At 51.2% G+C, this 23880-nt stretch overlaps 1 protein-coding gene across 1 annotated transcript in view; it reads right to left on the bottom strand.

Moving 5' to 3' along the window:
* Positions 1-23880, bottom strand: part of scrib (scribble planar cell polarity protein) — a 78881-nt gene continuing 55001 nt past the window's right edge. Inside the window, exons 20-39 of the mRNA XM_084461257.1 lie at positions 22786-23046; positions 21413-21523; positions 21075-21251; positions 20768-20884; positions 20380-20568; positions 20045-20164; positions 19779-19835; positions 18639-18719; positions 13085-13156; positions 11840-11890; positions 11431-11556; positions 9874-9924; positions 8745-8904; positions 8060-8279; positions 7776-7853; positions 7404-7592; positions 5515-5654; positions 5015-5052; positions 1619-1673; positions 1-151 (exon numbers count right to left, since the gene is read on the bottom strand). Of these exons, the coding sequence (XP_084317383.1) occupies positions 15-151; positions 1619-1673; positions 5015-5052; positions 5515-5654; positions 7404-7592; positions 7776-7853; positions 8060-8279; positions 8745-8904; positions 9874-9924; positions 11431-11556; positions 11840-11890; positions 13085-13156; positions 18639-18719; positions 19779-19835; positions 20045-20164; positions 20380-20568; positions 20768-20884; positions 21075-21251; positions 21413-21523; positions 22786-23046 (2430 nt within the window). The 3' untranslated portion in view covers positions 1-14. The remainder of the gene's footprint in view (positions 152-1618; positions 1674-5014; positions 5053-5514; positions 5655-7403; positions 7593-7775; positions 7854-8059; positions 8280-8744; positions 8905-9873; positions 9925-11430; positions 11557-11839; positions 11891-13084; positions 13157-18638; positions 18720-19778; positions 19836-20044; positions 20165-20379; positions 20569-20767; positions 20885-21074; positions 21252-21412; positions 21524-22785; positions 23047-23880) is intronic.

Raw genomic sequence — 23880 nt, 5'->3', positions numbered from 1 at the left:
GTGTGTGTGAGGTGTTATGTGGGCACGGCGGTCTCCAGGCTGCGTCGGCCCTGTCTCAGCTTGCGCTTGCTGCTGTAGAGAGCCATCTCCTCCAGGGCTGAGCTGGCGGGCAGAGCGGCGTGCACCTCAGCGCCAGGGTCCACAGCTGGCACTGCAGGAAGGAGGGGGCAGAGAGGAGGACATCAACACCACACTCCTCCTCACTTCTACCTGCCAGTCATGGTTCATATTGAGCCCTCGTTTCCAGCATTGCCAACGCTGTGGAAAGGAAGAGGACGCTCTGGGAAAGATGGAAGGAAAATGAGGCGCTAGTCTGCTCGGCAACAGCATGACACTTCTTGTTAGACAGGTGGCTGATGGGAAAGAGGAGGCATGGTTTCCCGAATAGGGAAAGCCACCTGGAAGAGAGAGGCCCAACGCCACAGTAGCAGCAGAACTAACCACCTCATCCATCACCAGCTAGTCAGGCCAGCTGTCCAATAAGATACTAATGAATCATCTACACATACTGTACCTGAATGAGGTGATGCCCATTGTTCAGATCAGGGGTTGGGGTAAATTCCATTAAATACAATATTGAACTCCTCTCCTACATGTAAAGAGGTAAATTGGCTATTGTGTTCAAATAATGTGTTTCCATGCATTGTTGTTTCAGAAGCAACATTGACTACACTTTTTTGTCCACTAAAATTGGTTAAAGAATTTAGCCATATCCGGTCCGAGGTCCTTCAAATTTTAGTCTGTAAATAATTTTATATCATGCAGGTTTTGGAGCTAGAGCAAATTCAATACCAAACACTAGGAACTGTTACTGCAGCACAATCATCTGAACTAGCCACTGGACACCTGAGGAACTGAAAACAGGCAGAGACTAAGACTAAGATGACAACAAGCCACCCCTCCCAGGACTGGAGACAGACTAAGGTGTGTTCCCATCCAAGAAAGCCATCCCCCCTTCGATGTCCTCTCGTTCGCCTCCCCTCACAGATCTAACATGGTTGTTTAGCTGGACAGGAAAGGTCCAAGGTGGAAACCACTAGAGGCTATACCGACTGCACTCAAGATCTCTGAAGAGGAGAGAACAAGGGAATGGGAGAGGAGATTGTTTTTCTGGAATGGAGCCCAGCCCAAGTCCTACTCTAGGAAGCAGTATTAGGGGCAGAGAGAGCGAGTACTAAGAAGAAGAACTAGACTAGGGGTTTATCCACACTTAACTAGCAGGGTTAGACTGAACACACAGCATTCCACACACTCAGCCCGAGGTGTATATGTGCGCCCGCACACACACACACACACTCACACGTGCGTGCACACACGTTCAAACCACACAGCGTGTGAATCCTACCAAGAGGAGGTTCTTATCCCAGGTAGTCACCTGAATCAAAGGGATAGAAATTATCAGGTGATGATGATGATGTACTACATTTGGGCCAACCAAACTCCTGCCCTCGCTTAGCCTGGCTCCACATCTGTACGCGCTTTTAGCCAACTATATATGATTCTACAGCTACCATTGATGAGGCACACATACAGAGCCATATCTAGCTAGCTAGGGGGCTTGTATAGATCAGACGGCTACCAAGCTGCCCTCCTACAGTCGGGGGGTACAAGCACTCACCTGGGTTGCTGGAGCCGTCGTCGATGAACTGGATATCATCGACCGCGTTGGGGGACTGGAAGAGAGGAGCAGAGAGTAAGGGATGGGGGAGGAAGGGTGTGTGTGTGTGTCTACTCTTGGTCCCAGGAGCACCTTCACCATCGGGGGGCAGAGGGACTGTCAGAGACAGGGGGGTTATGGAGGGAAGCAGACCTGGGTCAAATACTATTAGCAAAATACTGCCAAATACTTGATTTAGCCTGCCTAGTGCAATTAAACAAACGGACCCAATCGCATAAGTGCAAATTGAACAAACCTGAATTACTTTTAAATACTTCCAAGTACTTGGTCAGTGTGATTAACCCAGGTCTGGAGGGCCCCCCGGGGTATACGTCTAGCCACCCTCACCCCCAGTGCGCTAACACACAGACCCTTTCACTGCCAGAGTAGAGGGGGCGGGGGTGGGGGGGGGACACAGACCCACAACCTCTAGCAGTCTGTTCCTACAGGCTAGGAGTTAGGAGAGGTTAGAGGTCTGGTTAGTCCATCAGTTCTGGGAAAGGGGTGGGGGGAAGGGTCATTCCATAGTGCAGATAGCTGCAAACAGAGAGTGTATGTGCAGCAATACACAAGCAAAGGTACAGTTTCAACACAAGTCACAAGGGTAACCACTGAGTCAGCGATGCAGAAGAGACGACCATAACTCCACCACACACACTACACTACACACATCTCCTAAACACACACAGGTTTCCCACACACAGATTACCAAGCCCGCGCTCTCCACTGGAGACCTCGCTGTCTAGTCTCGGATTAGGCTTTGATCTGTGTCTGTGAAAGCGGATGGAACCTGAGACTGACTGTACAACATTCCAGAGGAGAACCCCCCCCCACACACTCCTCACAACCGGCGGAACAGGCAACCACAGAAGCTCGACCGGGAAGGAACCACAACCGTTGAAAGGACAAGCTTTCCCCCGGCTCCAGCGCCACCTCCGGCCGCCCCGGCTTCCCCTGCGTGGACTCCTCCCCGAGGGACGCGTGATACTGTATATACGCTGCTTGTCTGTATAGCATGTATCCCCTCCTTGTCTTCCCCAGGTTCGGGAAGCTGAGCTCCCACTAGACCGGGGCGTTAGTGAGGCTGGATCGCTCCCTTATGCCCCGCCAGGGACCATACGTTTCTTTGTTAACTTTTTTTTCCCCACTCAGTCTGCTCTCCAGTATCTACAGATAATATATTTTCTCTACTCGTCGACGCAAAGACGGTTTTCGAACAATGAAATCCTTTTCTCCGAGGTGGCATGCCTTTCCGTCCCCCACCAAGGACTTTTTTGCACTTAAATAGCACATATCCACTAGCCTGGCTTCGTCATCCTGATCACCTGACCTCTCTCCACAATAGAGACCTGCAAACTCTTGATTAGTGAAAAAGGTGACAACATACCTCTAGATTCACGTCAACTACCCTGTTTGACATAACAAAGGGGACTAGCCAAAAGGTGACAAGTTTGCAGGTGTGACAATAAAGAAGCCGAATATGAGATCACATGATCAGGATGGTGAAGCCAGGCTAGTAGATATGTGCTATTTAAGTGTGAAAAGTGCTTTCTCCACCTTGGAGAAAAGGCGTTCATCATTCAAAAACTGTCTTCACTTCAGTGAGTAGCGAAAATATATTACAGTATCTGTAGATAATAAGAGCAGAGAGAAGAGCAGACTGAGTGAAACAAAGCTAATGGAGAAATGTATGGTCCCTGGCTCCCACCTCACTAAAGCCCTGGACCAGAACTCAGCCCCCACCAGTGTGTTATTGATTACCGGGTACTACGGGGGTAATTGTGAGGATGATTTGGAATCATCTCCTCATCACAGGTGGACTTGACAGAGCATAGAGAGGGAGCCACATCAGGTCAACTCCGTTCCCCAGTGCAGCAGTAGTTGCAGACGGGATTTCTGATGTCTCTGACGCTCCTGTCTTTACACGGTCCTCGGTGATGCTCAGAAGGCCAGGAGAGAAACAGCAGAAGGCTGATGGAGCCAAAATGGCTGCCAGCTCTCAGCCCCAGCAGGGAGATGGGGAGCAGGGCGGGGCTGGGAGAGAAGACTGGGCCAGATGTAGAGGCTGGGCTGCCAGGCTCCCCGGAAGCTGATAGGTTAGTGGGCTAGAATCACGTGGTTGGTTGGTTGGTTGGTTGGTGAGTGAGTGGTGAGTGAGTTGTGATGCTGGCTAGTGCTGCGTGATTTGTTAGTTGGTGGAAATAAGTGAATTGTGATTGGTCAGTGTTGGCGGTGATGCTTGAGGGTTTCAGGATGGTGAGTGGGAGAATGGGGGAGGAGCTAGAGTGGAGGTGAAGGGGGGGTGGGGGGGGTCATCCTTAAATACAAGAACTACAAAACTTAAAACCCAGGGCCAAATAGTGTGATTGCTAAATGCTAACAGTATAGTACATAATAAATAGTAATAGCATATTAGCATGATTGGCCATCAACCTCTATTAAGTGAATCAGAGATAGCGAGCCGCAACTGACCTGGAAGTGACAGGCCTAAATCAGGGGGGGAGACAAAATGGGAGGAGCTGTGGCCATCATGGCATCCACCCGGGGTCTGGTGACTAGGGGAGCCAGGGGGAGGAGAGGGGGGGGGGATGGTGGCTGGTGGGAGTGGCAGCAGGGAAAGCCAGGGGGGAGGCCAGGGAGAGGGGCTGGGGCCTGGGGACTAAAGCATGCAGGCAGGCAATACCTGGATGTCGTATACGGGTTTGGAAGAAGGAATGGCAGCAAACTGTCGGTAGTCAAACTTCTTTTGCGACAGGGACTAGAAGGACAGCAAACAGGGGGAGAGGGAGGAGTAGAGGGGGAGGGAGAGGGAGGTAGAGAGAAAGAGAGAGAGAGAGAGAGAGAGAGAGGGTGAAGAGGAGAGGGACAGAGACAGGGGTGAGGAGAAAGAGCGAGAGAGGAAAGGAGAAGAACAGGAAAGGGGAAGGGAGGGTGGCAGAAGGATGTGGATGGAATGAATCATACGGTGGGGGTGTGGCTAATGGAAGGAGAGCGCCATGTCCTGAGCTTTAATTGGCTGGTTTGGTGACAGTGCATGATTATGGTGAAATTGAAATGATGTTTCTGGACACCCATCGACACTGCTCTCTTTTCCCCTTCGTATGAAAGCACTGTGGAGGATGAACATTCGGCTTGCGAAACTGGTGAAGCTACTTCAATGAAAAGGAAGGCGATTGTTAACATTGTGAATGTGAATGAATTGTGAACTGGTTTTGGCAGTTAATTTGAACTCGGACTCTCCGAAAAGGAATCTCAGTCTATCGCCGCCGTCTCCAACAAAATAGGCTTCAGATGTGCTGTATTTGTTCCGGAACTGTTATTCATTTCTCACATACAGGGCAGTAAGGGGAGGCTTACCAGTCTGCCAGGAGACGTCACTCCTCTGGGACTGACATCTGAGAGAGAGAGAGAGAGAGAGAGAGAGAGAGAGAGAGGGAGAGAGAGAGAGAGAGAGGGAGAGAGAGAGGGAGGGGGAGAGAGAGAGAGAGAGAGAGAGAGAGGGAGAGAAAGAGAGGGAGAGAGAGATAACTCAAAACAAGACCTGAAGTTCCCGCACCGAGCAGAGACATACGATTGTAAAGGCATGGTGCCCATCCAAAGGTCTGTAGAGACACAGCATGTAGTGAGGAGGTAGGAGGGGCGCAGGCAAAAGTAAAAAAAAATCTTTTAGAGCATTTATCACAGAATAACCTGCATTGGACACTGAAATAAATCAACCTAAAATACATCCCAGCGCCTCTCCTTAGCGTGTGCTCCCTTCCACAGTACCTCCTCCTCCTCACTATGAACCCCGTGGACGAGACCGCGCCCTGAGGGTACGGTGGCTGGGGTAGCCGGGGGTGCGCAGCGGGGCCTACCTTCCAGGGGCGTGGGCGAGGGTGTGGGGGCGGGCGACGGAGACTCCGCCAGCTGGTCCAGCGTGCCGCGCTTCTTGCCCTCCCGAGACTTGGCGATGACCATCTGAGCTTTCAGTGCGTCCTGCTCCAGGGACTTCATCCTAGAGAGAGAGAGAGAGAGAGAGAGAGAGAGAGAGAGAGAGAGAGGAGGGGTTAGATGGAGGAAGGAATGGAGGGGGAGCAACAAAGTATACTAAAACAGTGATATAGTGTAAAGTGCATTCAGCGATCACAGACAGCTCCTTGTCCTGGCTTGCTGTGACTCAGGAACTCAAGAGATCCTTAGTTAGATGCTCCAACTCAGAACCCACTGGTAATAGTACAGTGTAGGTACTGTATACTGATAGACAGAGCATTCCAGGACAAGGACTATCTACTGTACTACTCATCACTACTGTAGTTAGGCAGCATACTCTCAGCTACCACACTGCTGAAGCCTTACTAAGGGCTGTGCGTTAGTAAGATGAACAAAGCATTAGAATCAAGAGAACAGCCGGAAAGAGAGAAATAGGAAAGGAGAGAGAACGAGAAAAATAAAGACAGAGAGAACAAAAGAAATAAAGACAGAGAGGGAGATGAGAGGGAGATAGAAATAAGAAACAAGAGAAAAAGAAAGAGAGAAATAAAGACAGAGAGAGAGAGAGGAAGAGAAAAAATAAAGACGAGAGAACGAGAGTAATAAAATAAATGAAAAGTGGGAGATCGGAGGGAGAGAGAAATAATAAACGAGAGAAAAATAAATAAATAAAGAGGGAATAAAGACATACAGAGAGAGAGAGAGAGAAGGAGATGAGGAGAGAGAGAGAGAGAGGAACGGAGAGAAGGAGCCACGGAGCGGATGGTCTCAGCCATGTGGACGTGCAGAAGCAGGGTGGCCGTGGAGCAGCGCTGGTGGAGGCGAGCCTCGCCTTGACCCCCGGCAGCCCCGGCAAACACCCCCCCCACCCCGACCACACTCAAAAGCACCCCGGCACACTCCCCCCTCCCCCACAATGCCGTGCGGCCTGTGCTGGGCGGGGCCTCGGAGCAGACCTGAGCTGGGAGGAGGAGGAGGAGGTGGCGGAGGGGGGCTGGGGAGGAGAGGCGGAGCCCTGAGACGCCCTCACTCGGGACTGGTACAGCCTCTTGGCCAGGTCCTGCTCATACTGTCTAACATCCTCCTCCAGACCATAGGGCCTGGCGCCCCCCACACGGAGGGGAGAAGGGGAAGGAGTAGGAGGGGGGGCACCAGGGTGGAGGAGAGGAGAGGAAAACAGATGGACAGACAGGGTACAACAGACAGAAAAAGAGGGAGGAAAAAGCATTTGATGGGAGATAAAACATTGAGACAGCTAGGACAGACAGAGAGAGAGAGAGAGGGAGAGGGAGAGAGAGAGAGAGAGAGAGAGAGAGAGAGAGGGGAGAGGACAGGAGAGCTGGAGAACAAAGGAAGAGTATAGATATCACAGTCTAGTACACAGTGTACAGAGACCCTGGACTTTGGACTGGACAGGACCATCACCGTAACGATGACATCCAGATCGATGGCCGTTTCCCCATTGTTGACTCAAAGACAGGGGGGGGATCAAGTTCTGGCAGATATTCTGCAAAACTAAACTCTTCCTGTAACATGTATCTAGACAATAACAAGAGGATGATGAGAAACATGACATCAGCAGAAGGAAACAGGAAGAGGAGGAGTTTGGGGAGGAGAAGAGGGGTCCCTGCCACTGTTGTCCACCATCATATCCTAGGTCTCCATTGTGCCTCGTACTTCTTGATGCATTTCTCAGATTGTTCTCGTTCCTCATTTCTAAATGAGTGAGTTATTGTGGGTGTGTGTCTGTAAGAGTGTGTGTGTCCTGCTGTACCTGGCGGCTCTCCACATGGCCCTCTTCTCGGCCTCCAGGGCTCGTTTCTCTGCGGGGGACAGGTCCTTGTCGGCGGCGGTGAGCGGGGCCAGCTCTGGGCTCTGCATCCTCAGACGCTCCTGGTGCCGCCGCTCCGCCTTGGCGGTTCGGATGGGGGCCGCCGTCTCCCCGGGGTACACTGGGATCAGGCTGGACACACACACGCACACACACACACACACACAGACAGACACATATTCACACACACACACAGACACATTCACACAGACACAGACACAGACACACACACAGTGTAAGATACTAGGCAGGTGCAGACTCGCACACACACAGAAACTTCATAAAATCTATAACACAGAACTGTGTTTTAGTTACCCAGTCATGGAGTTGGGTCTTTGCTCCAGTCTGAAGCTCTCCTCCAGAGAATTCCTCTGGGAGTCTACTGAGGAGGGCCTGCGCATGCGCACGCACACGCGCACACACACACGCACACGCACACACACACACACACACACACACACACACACACACACACACACACACACACACACACACACACACACACACACACACACACACACACAAACTAGTCAGTCACCATTTTTCAGGGGCATGCTTTTGAAAGCATTCAAAAGTGCGAATACGAAACAGAGCAGTACCCTGAGCTTCCGCAGTAGCTAGGGGGCGTGGCATTGTAGCTAGGGGGCGTGGAGCAGTGCCTGGAGGGCGTGGCTACGCTCTCCACTTTGTACTCCACGCCGTCCAGCAGCACCTTGCCATGGGCCTTCATCTCTGCCATCTGCTTCGCCAGGTCCTCCTCCTCCTCCTCCTCTTCCTCATCCAGGAGGAACTCCTGCGCCCGCTGGTCCATCCTCCTCGCTGGGGCAGATTAGACCATCAGATTAGACTCATCAGATAAGGTTCAGCAGATTAGATTTGTCAGATTAGATTCATCAGGCTAGACTCATCATATTAGACTAACAATCAGATTAACATTACAGAAGGAAATGATCTAGGTAAAATGGGGTTGCCAACTTTGACCGGCTAGGCACATACTGTATACAGTTGGACTAGGGCACATATACAGTTGGACTGCACCAACATATACAGTTGGTCCAGTCTAAAATGGTGGTTAGAGGGTTCTGGGTCAAGTTTCTAAAATGGTGGCTAGAGGATTCTGGGTCAAGTTTCTAAAATGGTGGCTAGAGGGTTCTGGGTCAAGTTTCTAAAATGGTGGCTAGAGGGTTCTGGGTCATGTTTCTAAAATGGTGGCTAGAGGGTTCTGGGTCAAGTTTCTAAAATGGCGGACAGAGGGTTCTGGCCGGTACACGAGGTCAAGCGTACCTTCCTCCTCCCTCATCTTCTTCAGGTCATCCTCTCCCACCAGGGACACGCGGGGTTTGGGCTTGTCGGGCGTCTGCTGCTTCACGTCGATCTCAAAGTATTTCTGCCTGTCCCTGAAGGAGCGCTGCTCGGGGCTGTCTCGGCCGCCGGGGGAGGGGCTCTGGGGGGGGAGACGGAGCACAGGGATTGGACGGTTAAGACCCTGGAGGGTTAGAGGAGGAACAAGAGAAGTCTGTGGAACTGAAACATACCTGAAGAACTAAGATTAAAGAATTAAGAGCCCGTCACCATTGATCTCTAGGGAAAGGTCAGCATTTATGATGGTCTGTCCATTTGTGAATGACCACTGTACTTTGTGAATGACCACTTTGCCGTACCAAGAGATGAATATACCCAAAGATATTCACAGAGTATTTCTGCGACAGGAGGTCAAAGACAACGAACTAGGTGGCCAAAATCACAACCCAACACCACTGGCTCTGATTATGAGTCGGATCACTGACAGCCTGCGTTTCCGACAACAACGCAGCGTCGCTGTGTCGGCAAAACGGCCCCCCACCACCGCAGCTAAACAGTTCAGAGCCCCATGGAGGTTACGGGAGGCGACCCGGGGTTTGGTTCCCCCACAGCCGGGATGGGCAGGGGGGCGGCCTGGGGGTGGTACCTGCAGGTCCATGGAGGCTCTGGAGAGACGCGGCACCGCCGCCAGACTCATATACTCCTGCCGGTCAGAGATAGGGAAGATGGGGGAGAGGGGGGCCTTCCGAGCATCCCCCTCTCCACCACCCACCTTCTCCTCATCCATGAACACCTCGTTGTTCAGCTCAGGCTGAAAGAGCCACACAAGTCGTCACCAGAACGGTCAGCCCAACAGGACACAACCACATAACGACTGTCTGGTCAGTCACTCTATATAACATGTGTAGTCAGCAATCTTTAAATTGTCCCTTGACCACAGGCCTTTGTATCGTGTTTGCACACGTTTGAACACTTTACACATCTAAATATCCTCTATTATTTCAGTATGAAATATGAGAAGACTGATATTCAAACTCCCCAAAGATCCTATTGACAACATGATGAACATATTGAAGAGTCTGATCTCTTTAATGTCCATGAAGCCACTCACCTCTGGAGAGGACTGGCTGGGGTGGACATGGTTCCTCAGGCTGTACAGATCCTGTCGGTGAACACAGAGGAGAGCGTGAGAGGGAGGGAGGGATGGAGTGTGTGTGTGTGTGAGAGAGAGAGAGAGAGAGAGAGAGAGAGAGAGAGAGAGAGAGAGAGAGTGTGCGCTTGAGAGAGTGAGAGGAGAGACTAGAGAGAGAAAAAGTGTGTGAGAGAGAGAGAGAGAGAGAGAGAGACTGGCAGGGATTAGGACAGGCACGTCAGTCGGCACACACACGCATAAGATCCAGGGAGAGAGCAGGCAATGGCGAGGAGGAGAGCAACCCCCGAGCATGGGAACGACCACAACTCAAAATGGCGGTCCGACGCCAGGACCGGAGAGGATGGGGCCGTGTGCAAAACCAACGATGACCACCGCCACACGTGACTACATTCCACACAGCACATGATGACAGGCCCCCGACAGAGGGCAGGCTTGGACCGCGGAGCCCGCCTCAAGAGTCTGGAGGGGCAGGGGTGAGGTGAGGTGGAGGAGGGTGGGGGAGTCGGCACACGGGAGCCATGACCAACCACAGCATGCGTGTTCGTCGCCGCCCGGATGGGGGGGATGGGGATCCTGGGCGGCCGGGCCTACCTGCGGCACCTCCAGCACAGCGTGGGAGTGAGGCACGGCGGCGAATGCCTTGTACGCCTGCTTGATATTCAGGGGGAACTCGTCTGGCGAGGCGGGGGAGGGGGCTCGAGGCTGCAGGGGGGTCTGGAGGGGTGAGAGGGGAGGTTCCATGTGGTGGGAAGCCAAAGGGAGGAGGAGGACAGACGGAAAGACAAGACGGACAGAGACAGACAAGGACACGTAGAGGGTAGACTTATGAGACAAAACGGCAGAGCTGCAGAGGGTTGGGAGAACAGGTGGACAGTGACAGCATGCCAGCTGGTGTCATTTGGGAGATGGGGATGTGTGTTTGTGTGTGTGAGAGATAGAGAGAGAGAGAGAGATAGAGAGAGGGAGAAGGGGCCAGGATGAAGTTACAGTGTGTGTGAACTCGACACACACCTGCATGGTTCAGGTATATACAGGAAGACAGGGGTATCATATCAAATCCATTTGCTTCAAGGCTATATGGCCTTAGAACTTAGGGGTTAGTCCCTTTGTCATATGGAATGCGAGGAACATTCCAGAACCGTTGTCAAAAATGGAAATAGCATTCCGGAACACCCATGTTAGCCACTGGTCGGCTCTGGGTCATCCAGCAGGTCACAGAGAGGTCAGAGGCTCCACTTTGCCAGTGCTGTTGCCTGCAACACACACCCACCCTATATGGGACCGGTCAGTTGGATGTCGTGTAGCACTGACGAGGTCAGCGATCAGTCACGCTAAACAGCCTCTCTAACTGCTGTCGTCCCGCTCAGCACTTTGGTTTTAGCCTCATAGTAAAGAAAACTGCTCTTGCACAGTTGTGAGACCGCGCTGTACTGCAGTAGTGTGTGAGACGCCATGTTAGACCGCTGGGGGGGGGGGGGGGGGGGGTCAGCCCTACGTGGTGGTGAGGGGCCTTACAGGGGTCTGGGAGTTGATGGGGGAGGGGCCATGTTGGAAGGGGTTGGGACTGCTGTGGCCGTCCGGTGTGACAGGGGAGGGGCTGGGGCGCCCGCGCGACAGCGGCTGGATGGCCCCCGGCCTCGTCTGGAAAGGGAGGGGGGACACAAAACGGAACGGTTAACGTCAAAACATCAATGTAAAACCATAAAGGTGACAATCTCAATATAGCCATAACCGTCATAACCTCAATATCAATGAAGTCAGAGTGCCAAAACATCAATACACAGTTCAGAACCCAAAACATGGTGAATGTCAATAATGAAGCATGAGAATGCAGAGTGCAGATCCACTGTATAATCTCTCCTGTACAGTACAGCACAGTACATCCACTAAGCCTTAGAGGCAGCCCAGGCGCTCACACACTCACTGATGAGTTATTCTCCTTGGCAGAGGCATTGGGGGTGAGATGGATGCTGGCCTGAAAACAAATACAGGAGAATGTGTGGGTTAAAATGATGCCCTGTGTGATGTGATCAGTCCCACACACTGTACCCCCCCCTGGCCCTGCTGGTGCTTCAACAGCTGTGTTCCCTCCAACACACAAAACAAACAAACACACACAGACTGAGTCTTTAGTTTGGAGGCCACTGTAGAGGAGTCTACATGCAAACAACATGGTACACAACCAAGTAGAGCGGTCGCTAGTGTCCTAGCCTATGACACGGTGCCAAATTTAATAGGACAAAATGCAAAGCTTTGTATAATACAAACAACGTAGCATTCCATTACAGTCATTTAGTAGATGCTTTTCTCCAAAGTGACTTACGATAACTGCATTCAAGAGTAGCAAAATATAAATACAATAGGTGCTTATGTATTTAACATTCAACGCTTATGTGATTATTCATTTGACTGGTTACGGGCGCAATATCTGAAGCAGCCTAGAATAGATCAAATCCACACTCAGACACGCCTGTTAAACTATTTCAACAACTGCTTTCAGCGCATAAGGATGCAGCCCAGTTCAATGAGTCCAACCCAAGCCACAGCGGACCACACGGGACAGCCACATGGAGGTCATCGGGACATCCAGGCTTAACGGGCCGCTATCGGCCGGCCCTGGGGAGCGAGCGCGGTCACATGATGGCCCAACGCTCCTACCTCGCCGGGGTCGTTACATTCCAATGATCTTTTTGCCATGTCTGCAGACGGAGTGCAAAGGCAGCCCTGACTAACTTTAGATAAGCAGGAGGAACGCCTGAGGCAAGGTGGGAGCAGACGAGGGGGGGTGAGACTTACGAAGCGGGTCTCCCTGCCCCCACTCAGAGAGCTGGAGGAGGAGTGAGAGCTGGGCTAGGGAGGAGGAGGAGGAGGACAGGGTCAAGGTGCATCTATGCTTATTACTGCTATGCTATGTCTACCCCGTATTTCCAGCAATGGCCGTGAGGCTAGGACTTTGCGTTATCCGCGACAATTAATTACAGTATGTAGTGCAATGGTGTGTTGGGTGTATGCATTTGTAAATTGTCCAATCAATCAATTAATTGACCCACAGATGTCTGATGGAAAAGGCAAACAAAGAGAATCTGGAAGCAGAGATGCTGATGGGATGTGAGTAGGATGTGGAGGTGTTTTGTGAGTGTGTTGTGGGGTGGGGGGGGTGGGGTCTTACCGGCTGGATACTGGGAGAGTAGGGGGTGTCTCTGACAGGACTGTCTGTCCTCAGGGGTTCAGTGGAAGGCGCCTGGGGGAGACAACACACACACTCTTTTAATAGCTGTTTACACTTTCACCTCGTCTGTTGACAGAGCACTGCAGTAAAGGGGGGGGGTTATTGGTGCAATAACAACACCGACGGTGAAGAGTCGTCCGCGGGTCAGTGGGGTCCTCGAGCTCCTGGGCTACAGAGTGAAGATGGTTAGATGAACAACAAGCCCCCTGTGATCAGCATGCACATCTTCCCCACCACGTGAACTCCAGGCTCACGTTTCTTCATACCCAGGATGTCTAGGAGGGAGGCGGGTGGCCCTCATACCGCAGCACACAGCTGCCAGTCTCACATTCTTGAACGGGGGGGGGGGGGGGGGGGGGGGGCAGAAACGCTAATGCGGCAGGACTACCTGGAGGTCGGGGACTAGTCCCTTCCCAGCAGGGCGAGAAAAAAGACAAAAAGAAAACGCAGGGTCTACAGAGTTGGGCTGATGGGAGCCTCTGGGTGGGAATGAATGGATTGTATTTGCAGTGCGCAGTTGAACTTCTCCGCCACGTAATATAACTCCAACGCCCGCTAAAGAGACTCTGGGCGCGACTCCCGTCATTACATCAAACCAGCATGCTTCTTTTTGATTTCCAGATGGTTAGTTTGCACGGACGCCCCAAACGGGTGACTTCGGCATCGTCCCATTCGAGTGTGATTATGAGGAATGACCCCGTGTCAAAACTCTCTGTCATGCCGTTTCAGGTTCACCGCTGGGATGAGTGCTGACGGACAAGAGGGGGGCGCGGGGGGGGGTGGGTGCTTACGGTACACCGGGCCATCGTGACACCACACCATGCTGCTGCCTCACACAACCCCACACCACACAGGGCCGCTTGCCTTGCTGAACAACCAGGGCTGCAGCTGGCCCTGCTTGCCGTAGCCCACGGGGGGCCCCGACAGGAGGCGCTCCGTGGGGGGCTGGCCCTTGCCCTTGCGGTTGGCCACCAGGAAGGGGTTCTCGCTGAAGCAGATTGGCTGAGAGTCCACCAGGCACTCCTCTTCCTCGTCTTCCTCCTCAGCGGAGGGCGGGGGTGCCTTCGGGACCGAGGGCGCCGGGTCGGCGGCTTGTTGTTGGGTGGAGGAGGAGATGGCGGGGAGAGGCGCGGCCTCGGCGCTCACAGGCGGGCAGGACTGGGGGGGAGGGGAGACGTGGGGGTCCCTGTAGAGGGAGGCGGAGGGTTGAACCAGGCCAAAGCCCAGGGGCTCTAACGGGGCCTGCAGGGGGACCTCCATGACAGCAGTCTCACTGATACAGGGAGAGAACTGAGGAGGAGGAGGAGGAGGAGGAAAGAGAGAGAAAGGGAGAGGAGGGAACGATACGGTGAGACTGAAATGATGAGTAGTAGACGCAGCGTAAACAAGAAGTCAGAACTCAGAGAGAGAGAGAGAGAGAGAGAGAGAGAGAGAGACGGAGAGAGAGAGAGAGAGAGACGGACAGACAAAAATGGTAAAGATAAAGAACTGTAGAGCTTCTAGAGACTCAGAGATAAAGTAACTGTTATAGAGAGATAGAAACATGGAGCTGAGAGAACACACAGAAGACACACACACACACACACACAGAAGACACACACACAAACTCTCAGGGCGCGTTCACACCAACCTGGTTTAGTCAGGTTGAACAAAACCAAACCCCTTGTTACGGTTCGAATGTAGGAATTGAACTCTGGTACGGACCAAACAACCGCTCTCTGGTCCTCCTGGACGAGGTGGTCTCGGTCTGCTGTCAAGTGAACTTTGGAGCGGTCCATTTCTGGTGTGTACCATTTTATGGGTTAAAAAAGGCATTTATTTTCCAGTGCACCTGTCTTTGCGCAGCGCAGGAAGATGGCAACTAGTTTGTATTCCGTGAACATAGCAGGGGACCAACGATTTGAAGTCAGATGTAGGGCTGAGGTCGTTTGCTGGACAGGTCATTGTTTTATGAACCAAGTCCCACAATGTCTAGCCTACAAGTTGAAAATAGGCTTCATATTGTGGTTATAATCCTTTTTACTCTTATGTCATTGGCTACATTTTGCATTTTTGGGAGTGCAGAGCACATTTGTCATGTCATTATGTAGGCCAAGGCTACATGTTATCATTTGGATTATTACTATAGGCCCACAATAAAGATGATTAGGATTATGATCAAATTAAATGATGTAATACCAGTGCATTTTATTAAATTTAATTAAATCATTGGGATAGATGGGAGGGATGGGATAAACGGAAGGCTTCATGACTGGTGCAAACTCCAGGAGTGAAAACGGCCTACATAAATAATAAATTAATATATCCTAATAAAATACAATAACATATACCGGATACTAATTATTAGTTAGTTACTAATTAACAATCAGTCTAATTTAGAAATGTATAAGCCTGGGGAAAAAAGTGCCTGAAAAAGTGTGCCCACAATCGTTTGGTCAAAAAAAAGATGCCCGTCAGTCAACCAAGATTTTTTTTGGTTGAAGACAGCCCTAGTCAGATACCTCCCTAAAAAGTTGGCACATTTCTAACGCTCTGGTGTTATTTTTGAGACAAAATTCAGTGCTGAGCGCATGGAGGTATGGTTGAACGAGCGCAGAGGCAAGCTTTGAGCCACAGTTACCAGTTGGAAAATTGAAACAATGTATAATCCTTGCATTCATTCGAATCAGAAAACGAACCTTGAGATGTGAACGCAACCTTAGTCTCTCTCTCACACACACACACACACACACACACACACACACACACACACACACACACACACACACAGCCACTCACTCACTCACTCACTCCTCTCTCTCAAACACACATCTTCCATGGTTGCTGAGAGGGTACAGCGCCATTATGACTGTATTTAGCTAATCTGCTCAGCAGCCCAGCAGATGAGCTTCCTGGTGACGGCCATAGCAGAACCATGACTGGGTTATCTGTCCCCCAGGGGTAGTGGTCACATTAGCTCAGCCCCGGCCCTGCCTTAAATAACCCACACTATCAGTGAAGAGAGGCAAGAACAGAAGCAGCCCACTCCTGACTTACACACTCTTCATATGGAAAGTGCAAACATTTAATATTCCATCTATACTATATTGGATAAGGCTAAGGAACTAGCTACATTTCGCTACATTTCAGAGGGGGAAAAATCTGCAAACCTTAAGGCCACAGTGTTAAATGCCGTCTGACAGAATGGTTAACAGTTAATACCACTGTAATTAAAACTGGACCGAAGAGGTCAGATATAGAAAGGTGTCCAGGGGCCGTGGGGGTCACACAGATGACCCTTCAGTCTGACCATACAGGTCGGCCCTGTGGATTCTGAGACAGCCTTGGCATGATCTCCTGACCGTCAAGAATAGTACGACTAAGAATACTGGCATTGTAGTTTGCTTCATGTGACCGGTAGTGTCGGGGTCAGTGGGGTGGAATGTGAACCAGTACCCTTTTTGGCAGAGAGGCACAGGAGGCAGTGGGGGACAGCTGACAGCTAACACAGCAACATACCAGCGCAATGAGCTCCCAGCCTGGGGAGTGGGAGTCACCAACTAAACCGGCGAAAGACACTGGCGCTCGCTTGTCACGCCGAGCACGAGTTGAATTAAAATCTGAGACGTCACTAGACTACATACCGTAAGACTGCATAGATTAAACATATCAAAATGAACCCCTCGAAGATACCGAGCTACCTAAGATGGTTGACCAACGACAGAACTGCATAGACCTACTGTATATAAACCAAATACATGAATGAATGAATGAATGGACGAATTAATGAATGGATGAATGGATGAATGGATGAATGGATGATCATCAGTTTGAAGTGTCAAGTAGTGTTCCTTTATGGAGTCTGTTTACTGTACTATTGGGTCTGTCTCCACTGAACGTCATTCCATTCCTAGTGCACAGCTCAGCCCAGGGGCAGCTGCAGGCGCTACTGTATGTAGGTTAAGAACCCTCCAGAGAAAACTAACAAGACCCAGTAAGGACCTTTAGATCTTAGTCTGGGAAATGAATGACTACAGCTTAATAGATATTACTGTATACCTGAAAATAAAGCTCCTTGATGATCATGTTCTCACAGACTCGAAAGCCAAATTTGTGCATTTCACACTATTTTCTCAGCATGGCCTAAATTGTTCCCAGTACTATCAAACAGGACCCATGGCGATGAAAATGAATCACCCAAGAAACCAGCAATTTAACAGATCACAGAAAACATGTCACAGAAGATCAGACATTCACACTAATGACCAACATTCACACAATTCTTCATAGGCTAAATTAACACCAGAGTGTCCCTAGAGGCTTAATTAACAACAGTGTCCCTAGAGGCTAAATTAACACTAGTGTCCCTAGAGGCCAAATTAACACCAGTGTCCATAGATACATTAAAAAGTGAAGATATGGAAAAGGAAGACACAGAGAAAGAAAACGAACGAGAGAGAGAGAGAGAGAGAGAGAGAGAGAGAGACCAAGAGAGAGACCAAGAGAGAGACCGAGAGAGAGAGAACAGTCTACCCCCTTGGTCATAACATACTCACTAGACAGGACCAGGAGCTGCAGTACAGTACAATATGTCCACACACACTTCCAAGGACACTGGCCAGCCACGCTGAGACGCTTTTTCATTTCTGCGTGACCCTCTCCTGCACCCCTCCCATCACCTACACGCCCTCCAATCCCGGCCAGGACCAAGTTTAAAATAACCCCCCTTGAGCAGAGGCTGGGGGGGCGGCCAGCTGTCGCCCTCCACCATCCTCCCCTCTCTCCCCCCACATTCACACCTCTCCCTATCAGCCCAGAGACTGAAGGGCCACTTTTCTTGCTTTAAACTTCTTCAATGCTTCATTTTGTTGATTGTAAGTCTTTATTTTCTCTTCTCAATTACCCAGTGTGCAGCAGGATGGTTCTTTGATTAGGCCAGAAGTTGAGGTTCAGCTTCGCCGTGCGTTAGCTCTTCATATCACAGCTGTGATCAGGACTGAGAGGGCAAAGTAGTTCTCGGGTTCTGGACACGGTGTGTGTGAGTTCGTTTTCACATTCTCCCCAATCCTGAGACACCTGCTTGGCTAGGGTCTGGGGTCACAGAGGAGTTTCCCGGCGTGGGGGAGGGGGTTTGGTCACGACACACTGGATTCCAGAGAGGTCTATTCTGGGCGCTGAAGGCCATTTCCAATATAGTGACTCAGGAGCACAGATCCAGACATTCCACAGCCCTGTCCAGGGTCACAGGTCTGAAGAGGGCTTGTAGAGGGCTTTTAGAAGGGCTCCCATCAGTCAGAACAGGACCCCAATGCACTTAACGATTCGGAATTTAACTTACTTCCTCACCGGAACACGCATTTTCACAAATATGGAGAGACATGGCAACACAACGCAAGCAAAATAAGATAGACTTCTCTGTGGGGGGTATTCAGGCATTAATCTCTCACGCCTGGCATCGCGAAAACACAGAACGCAGCAGCCCTGTTCCCAGTATAAAGGGGAGGAGGGTCCTTACCCTGTTGACCTTCTGCAGGCTGGTGGTGGGCAGCGCCGCCAGGGTCCTGTAGTCCAGCTTTAGAGGTCCGCTGCTCAGGCTCTGGAGGGGGAGGAGAGGATCAGGTGTGAGAGGAGGAGGAGGAGGACGCGCTGGAGGAAGAAGGCATACGTATCTCCACTCGCTCTGCCACCCTGCACCCCTTGCAGAGTCATCAAGAGAAGGGGCTGACAAGAGACTGAAGGAGCGTAGGTTCCAGCAAACGCCAAACACACACCGACACGCATTCTGTGCATTCATTCATTGTTTCCATGTATTCCTGAGGGATGTCTTGGTATTTAAGACTGTATCCTATTCCAGTCAGTCAGGCTGGCTTCCCCCCCCAGAGGGGAGGGGAGGGAGGGAGAGGGGGGGGTGTCTCACCTCAGTCTCCTCTTCTAGCAGGCGAGTAGCCTCCTCTCGCTCCAAACGCATGCGCTCCTTCACCACGGGAGAGGGGAGGGGAGGGGAGGAGGAGGAGGGGAGGACACGAGCCACGGCCAGTCACACACACGCGCGCAATGAGGATGAGGAGTGAAATGAAGATGGGAAGACGTGAAAAATGAATGGTGGAATGGAGAAAAGACAAACGAGTCGGAGGGATGGAGCGGGATGGATGAAGATGGTGGACCCACACACATGGTGGAAGGAGAGAGGGAGGGACGGAGGGAGGGGGAAAGAAATTAGATAGATAGATAGATAGATAGATAGATAGATAGATAGATAGATAGATAGATAGATAGATAGATAGATAGATAGATAGATAGATAGATAGATAGATAGATACTGTAGATAGATAGATAGATAGGTAGATAGATAGATAGATAGATAGATAGATAGATAGATAGATAGATAGATAGATAGATAGATAGATAGATAGATAGATAGATAGATAGATAGATAGATAGATAGATAGATCAATCCCACACACATTAGAAAGTGCTCTGTTCATCTACCAGGGCGGAACAAAACCGTGCAGTGCTACTCGGCTACGGGAGGGGTGTTCAGGAGGAGAGCGCCAAGGTAAGCTGACCCCAACAGGCGAAGAACCAGAATAATCAAACGGAGCTATTCCCGAGCTTTATCGACTGACACCCAACCGGCGCGTTCGGTCCCACTCACCACTTTCTCCATCTCCTCTCTCTCCCACTGGGACGCCTCCCTCACCATCTCAGACTCCTGGAGACCACAGAGAGACGTTCGGTCTGTTCCCGTACACCAGATCCACTTTAAGATCACTCTTCTCAACTTCCTTAGCATGGATTTTATTCTTCTTAACTTCCCACATTCACTACGCCACGCTATGTAAGATGTAGTGCTGTGGTTGGCTGGCATTCTTTATGTGAGGCCAGCACGCAGGGGTGTGTGTGTGTGTGTGTGATATTGACCTTCTGCATGATGTCCATCTCCTCTGGGCTCAGGTCTCTGTCGATGGACGAGATGCTCTCCATGCTGTTCTTGCGAACGATGCCCGCCGCAAATGGGTTGGCGATGATGCCCGGCGACGCCTACACACACACACAAACAAAATGAACACTGGGCTAATCATATAATCTGACTGAGAAAATGATCACTGAGGACATTAATAATTATTTCTGCCACTTTCAGGCTAATTAAGAGAAACGCATACCCACTGTGAGCTTGTTCCCATGTTGACAACACCCATCCCTCCCTCCCTCCCTCCTTCTCTCCCCCCTCCATCCCTCCCTCCCTCCCGTCTCACCTCTATGGCGGCGGCGTTTCTGGGGTCGAAGCCGTCACACACCAGCATGAGCAGTGTGTCTCCCACGGCGCGGAGCACGCGCACGGCCTCGGTGTGGGTCATCCCCAGCAGGCTGTGGTTGCTCACCTCCAGGATGCGCATGCCCACCTGCAGCCGCCCGTCCCTGGACGCCGCGCCGCTACAACTCACCTGCAGGGGGCGGGAGAGGGGGGAATGAGTCCCGCCATCCCTCTCTAGCTCATAAGAGCCAAATCGGCATAGTCGGAGTCAACGTAAACAGGAAGTAACGACGACTTTAGCTGGATTTCCTGAAGTCTGCTGTTCGAGAACTAGGCCCCATGATAAAGAGTGTAACTGCAGTGACCAGTGTGGGGGTACAGGCCAGGACCTTGGATATGAAGATGCCCTCGTCGGTGGGGTCGAAGGGGTTGCCAGCGTGGCCCTTGGCACCGCCACGGATGCTGATGCCCAGCTTCTCCCCTGGCTGCTTCTGAATGACGATCTCCTGCAATGGACACACACGCACGCACGCACACGCACACACACACACGCACACACACACACACACACACACACACACACACACACACACACACACGTCATCAGACAGCGCACTGAGAGTACTAACATGTCGGCTCGAGATGAGGCAGGGCAGGTGTGTGTTTGTGTGTGTTTGTGTGTGTGTGTGTGTATACCTGCATCCCGGGCGGGGAGGGGTCCCTGCGCACCAGCATGCGGATCTCCTGCTTGTTGGAGAGCAGCGCCCGGACGGCCTCCTGGTGGGTGGCGTGGCGCAGGTCGATGGCGTTGACCTCCAGGATCCGATCGCCCACGCGCAGCCCGCTCTGACACGCCAGGCCTTGGGGAATGACCTGACACAGGCAGGGGGTGGAGAGAGGAGAGGTGAGAGAGAGATGTGGAGAAAGAGAGAGACAGAAGAGAAAAGAGAGAGAGAGGGAGGAGAGAGAGAGGGGGGGTGGGGGCACACAGAGAACAAACAAGCCCAAGTAAAGGTGTATTCCCATAGATGTACCTTAGAGATGAACACCCCAGGTTCGCTGATGCCGAATGGGTGACTGGCGTGGTCGCTGCCCCCCACGATGCTCAGCCCCAGGGGTCCGCCCGCCTTCACCAACATCACTTCCTGTTAGGGGAGAAAGCAGAAGAGCAGTTCAAGTAACAGGAAGGTCTGTGCTCGAAGTCTAGGGATTTGAACAGGGGGACTAAAACAAATGTTAACATCTAGGATCAAGAGAGGGAACCAGGAAATCATCATGGTTTAAATCTTGAGACCTAGGTTGAAAAAGATAACTATTTTAAATAATTTCAGATACTGATCTGTGTTTGATTGGCCTTGCCTGGCACAACGGGACCGATGGACTATCAACCAATCTGACACTCCAGGCAGACTCAAGCAAACGCTCAAAGTATTTGGAGGGATTTCAAATAGTATTTGACACAGGCCTGCTACAAAAGACACAAGAGTATTCCCAGGATCTTGAGACCATCCTATAGTTTGTACACTTCTACAGGGAGAATCTACAGGTCCTAAATGGGACCAAACTGTCGACTGAGCAATCAAACATCAAGGGCTGGTAATCCACCCCAGCCATTGGTCTACAGCACATCTACTAAACCACACTAGCATGGGCCTACACTTCTAGAGAGGGGAACACAGAGCCAGAGTCAGATACAACAGCAGAGATAAGACACTCGCTTTAAGATGTCCATCTCATTGTAAGTCTCTCCATAATATCTAAAAGAGTATGTCAAATCATAAAAACACAAAGTTTCTAAACTTTGCATTGCAACGGGCAGTAACAAAACAATGAAACTCCTTTCTTAAAACATGGTTGTTGTATCTGAACCCAACTGGACAGGCATCAGCATCTAAGCCTGGCTCCACCCCTGAGCGAGGGAGAGTGGTAATTGTGGATATCACTGAGCCATTCAGCCAATGCTACACTACTGTATCCTAACAGCAAACGCCTAAACAAAAGCTTCGTACCGTGCACCATCTTCTCTGGAGCTGGGGGGGTGTTAAGATAAGAGCCAAATGGACAAAGATTAAACCAAAGCTCCAAATAAGTTATCAGTGAAATCCAAAGGAGCTCCTACGGTTCTGTCACAGTAATAAGCAATGGTCCCATTCATCAGATACTGTAGTTCTGTTCTGTCATGTCTCTCTCTCTCGGTGAGTCTCAGATTGAGGAATCTTACATCGTACATCAAATTTACGAGACGGAAAATGCTCTTGACATGGATCAATAAAAACACAACCATCAATGCCATTAAAAAACACAACCATCAATGACATTAAAAACCCAAATAACATACAGGTACAAACACAGCACATAATTAAGGCAGTTGAGACAATCTCGACAACTCCCCCTCTCAGACTCTCACCTCGATGGGGTACTCGTCCTCCAGCGGCTGGCCCAGGTGGTTCCTGTGAGGGGAGAGGCGCTCGTCGGTGGGGTCCTCCTGGTCCGGGGAGTCGGAGGGCTCCGGCGGCGGCGGGGAGTGCGCGCGGGCGCGGGACAGGCCCGGCGAGCCCCCCGGGGCGGCCTGCTCGCGCTCCACCAGGAGGGCGATGGTGGGGGAGGTGCCGGTAAGCAGAGCTACTGCCTGGTCATGTCTGGCCTCTGTCATGTCTACACCGTTGATCTGCATCGACAGCAAAACCAACCGGTGGGGGGGCATCAGCCAAGGAACACGTAGAGACGAGCGTCAGGCACGTCACACATGTGGGCCGTTTTTATAGAGATCTGGCTCCACTTTGACTCCCGAGTGACGCGGTAGTTTGTCCCGGTAGGATTTGAGACCGCGACGCCCCTGACGAGTTCTTCTCTATGTGTTCTTTGGCGTGAGCCCGGCGGTCAGGCGGTCAGCTGACTCGAGCCGGCATTCGCGAGGCCCGCCGCTGAGGGTCAGCCGCAGATGCATGCTGGGTAAGAATAAGGACCACATGCACGACGAGGTGTCCGGTGGCTGATAGAGAAACTGCCTGTAACCACTGCGTCGTGATTCCCCGTGACTGAAAATAAGTAGTTCCTCACTCGTGTAGATTGTTACTTCTGTTGGGAAAATGTCTCCTTCATGCAAAGACATCTCTCACAGCAATTGACAACGGTTGTTGATGTTGTTAAAAGCATGGGAGCAGCACCATAGTGAGTGTTTGTTATTGTTATTGAGGGAAGATCCAGCACCCATAGAGGAAAGGAATCAGGCAGACATAGAGAGAGAGAGGGGGGGGCAGCCGGAGGTGCAGAAGGCTGCCATAGGAGCAGCAAGCTAGCAAGAGGCTCTTGAGCTGGGACAAGCAATAATACTAGATCTAATACTATTTCTTCTCATCTGTTAATATAGCTTGTACACTGTACGTTAATATTTCCTACGTATTCAGGTGTGTGTTCTCCCTTGTCACCTTTGATCACTTAAAACACAGAGTGGCATCATGGCGATGGTCAAAGACCGTCTGTTTTTGAGTCACCAAAGACG

This window comes from Borostomias antarcticus (assembly GCF_949987555.1).
Source record: "Borostomias antarcticus genome assembly, chromosome: 2".
Lineage (NCBI taxonomy): Eukaryota > Metazoa > Chordata > Actinopteri > Stomiiformes > Stomiidae > Borostomias > Borostomias antarcticus.
The sequence above is the reverse complement of the archived record's forward strand: the minus strand, read 5'-3'. Positions and strand labels throughout refer to the sequence as shown.